This window comes from Fonticula alba (assembly GCF_000388065.1).
Source record: "Fonticula alba strain ATCC 38817 unplaced genomic scaffold supercont2.3, whole genome shotgun sequence".
In the NCBI taxonomy this organism is placed as follows: domain Eukaryota; order Rotosphaerida; family Fonticulaceae; genus Fonticula; species Fonticula alba.
In genome coordinates, this window is record NW_009242973.1 from 3,396,224 (window position 1) to 3,399,050 (window position 2,827).

At 65.5% G+C, this 2,827-nt stretch overlaps 1 protein-coding gene and 1 non-coding gene across 2 annotated transcripts; both read left to right on the forward strand.

Moving 5' to 3' along the window:
- Positions 1-175: 175 nt before the first annotated feature.
- H696_02502 (hypothetical protein) lies at positions 176-1,665 on the forward strand (the record flags this gene model as incomplete). Its single annotated transcript, XM_009496410.1, has 2 exons — positions 176-263; positions 404-1,665. 2 exons carry the CDS (start codon positions 176-178, stop codon positions 1,663-1,665), a joined length of 1,350 nt encoding a protein of 449 aa, XP_009494685.1.
- Positions 1,666-2,679: 1,014 nt separating this feature from the next.
- Positions 2,680-2,752, forward strand: H696_02503. The gene has a single exon. It is a non-coding gene; the product is annotated as a tRNA-Asn (tRNA).
- Positions 2,753-2,827: the final 75 nt, after the last annotated feature.

The window sequence follows — 2,827 nt, forward strand, 5'->3', positions numbered from 1 at the left end:
CCCCCCCTCCCTCCCTCCCTCTTTCTAGATTCTCTTGGTCCCGGGGCCCCCCTGTCTGATGTTCTCCCCTCCCCCTCATCCCGCCCGACCTTGCAGCCACCACGCCGCTCAGCCCGGTGCTGTCCAGACCGCCCCGACGTCTTTGCCGTCCCCCACCCCGGCCGCCGGCTCGGCCATGCCGCCGCAGTCTCCCCTCGGTGCTGAGGCCGCTCCTCCTGCCACCACTGCCGCGACTGCCCCCCCGGCCGCCCCGTCGGTCACCGGTGCGCACACACTCTCCACACCTTCTTTGCCCGTCTCTACCTATTCCCCCCCTCCCCCCCCCGTCGCCGCCGCCGCCGCCGCCGCCGCCCCTGACCGACTCTCCCCTCCTCTGTTCACGCTGGTGGCCCTCGCCACATAGCCCCCTCTCCGACCGGTGCCGCGCCCGCTCCTGTCCCGGTTGCCATGAGTCCCTCGGCTGCCATGACTCCCTCGGCTGACACGATGTCCGCGGCCACGGCCGCCGCCGCCGCCGCCGCCGCCGCCGCCGCCGCCATCAACATGTCCCTCCCCCAGGCCCCCGGTACCCCGGTGGCCGGTGGTGCTCATATGGCGCCGCAGATGGCCGGCCTGATCCCGCCGCAGACTCCGGCCGGGCTGGTTCCCGGTCAGGCCGGGCTCATGCACCCGGGTGTCGGTCTGACCACCCCGATGTCCGGTGCCGCGTCGGTGCCGCCCGGCTCCACCCCCGGTGCCCTCATGCAGCAGACCCCCGGGAGCATGATGCAGCAGACCCCCAGCAGTGGGCTCATTCCCCAGGGCACCCCCGGGTCCATGGTGGCCAACCGCACCCCGGCCGAGGCGGAGTCCTACAACCGTGAGCTGTACCTCCGTCGCCGGCGTGACAACCATCGCGATGTGGAGCGCCGCCGGCGCGAGGCCATCAACCACGGCATCAACGAGCTGGGCAAGCTCCTGCCCGGCAACACTCCGGTCCCCGGTCCGGATGGCGTGATCATCATGGAGAAGAACAACAAGGGTGCCATCCTCCACAAGGCCGTGGAGTATGTGCGCTATCTGCAGCGCACCACCATCCAGAATGTCGAGCGCATTCGCACGCTGGAGGCCCGGACGCGCGAGGCCGAGCACCGCGCCGCCGTCTTCGACGACCGGGTCCGCAGCATCCAGGAGGAGGCCAACAGCCATGTGCGCTCGGCTGATGAGCGCTCGCGCGCGGCCCAGCAGCGCTCCGATCTGTCGGATGAGGCGGCTGCCGCGCGTGTTCGCGCGGCCGAGGAGCGCATCCGCAACGCCGAGGAGCGTGTCCGCCTGGCCGAGATGAACACCTCCGAGCGCATCCGCAACATCGAGAAGGAGGCCAATGCGCGGGTTCGCGCGGCCGAGGATCGTGCTCGTGTGGCCGAGGAGCAGTCCGAGACCCTGGCTTCGCGCATGACCGATGCCGAGGCCCGCCTGGGCCTGGGTGATGCCCTGCGCTCCGAGAATGAGGCCCTGCGCGAGCAGAACGCCCTGCTCCAGGAGCAGCTCCGTGCCACTCAGCGTGCGGCTGGCCTCTCGGTTGACGATGGTCTCAGCTCCTCGTCCTTGCTTTCGCCGGTTGTCTCGATCAAGGGGGGGCTTGACAGCTCGCCCTCCCTGGCCGGCACCCCGCGCTCTCCTTGAGCGAGGCGACTCGATAGGTGGCCGTAGGTTGCGGTGTGTTTGTGTTTGTGTTTGTGCGTGTGTGTGTGTTTTTGTGCGTCTCCATGTGTAGCGGCCCTCCCCAAGAGAGCAGCTAGGCATGTGTGTGGGGCCAGGAGAGCGAGTGGCCGAGTGAGTCAGCATTGACCACAAGGAAAAGCATCTGCCGCGGGGAGGAAGGCAGGCAGCATGCGTATGCGTGCCGATTCACACGGAGAAAAGACACAGCAGCCGGGGGTAGATCGGATCCCGTCATCCATGCGTGTGCGTGCGTGCGTGCATATGTACATGTACTCGCGTGCATGTGTTCGCGTGCGCGCCCCTGCGTTGGCTTTTATCCCTTCCCTCTTCGGCCTCTTCCTCTTCTTCTCTGGCACATGTCTCGCCTTTCTCCTCCCGGCATCTTTCTTTCTCCCTCTCTCTCTCTCTCTCTCTCTCTTCTTGGTCCCTCTTTCCCTCTGGGCGCACATGCCCCTCCCCTCTCCACTCCCTATACCCTCTGCCTCCTTCTCCTCCCTTCCACCACAGCTGTATCATATCTTTTCTCTCCTTCCCCCCTCCCCCTTGGCCTTGTCTCTCTTCCTTTTTCCCTCTTCCCCTCCCCTCCCTTGCGTGTGGACATGTTTGTGCGTCTTTTCCCGAGCTTGTCCCAACACCAATACAAAATGTGCAAAATGAGCTGCCCTTGTTCCTTCCCTCCTCTCCCGCGCGGGTGTATGTGCCTTGGCGTTGAGGTCAGGCCTCGCGGTTGTTTGAGCGGTTTCGGGCGGTGACCCTTTTTTCGGCGACGGGCGCACGCATGCGCCTGGGTCTTTCTGTTCTTTTTTCCCCTTGTCTTTGGTTTCTGCCCTGGGAGTGTTTTTTGTTTTCCCCCATTGCCCCCCCTCTTGTCGTTTGCTGGAGGACTTGCCTTTGCCTGCCCTTCCGCCTGATTGTCTGGCCTGCCTCCAAGCAAGGGGACATGTTGTCCTTCCGGACTCCGGCCCTTATGTGGAAGCTCCTGTGGCTCAGTAGGTAGAGCGTGGGACTGTTAATCCCAAGGTCCGCGGTTCGATCCCGTGCGGGAGCGCACCACATAACCCTCCTTTTGCCACCTTAGTTGTCGCTTCTTTTGTGCGCGCCTGCCCCTTGCCTGAGGGGGGGG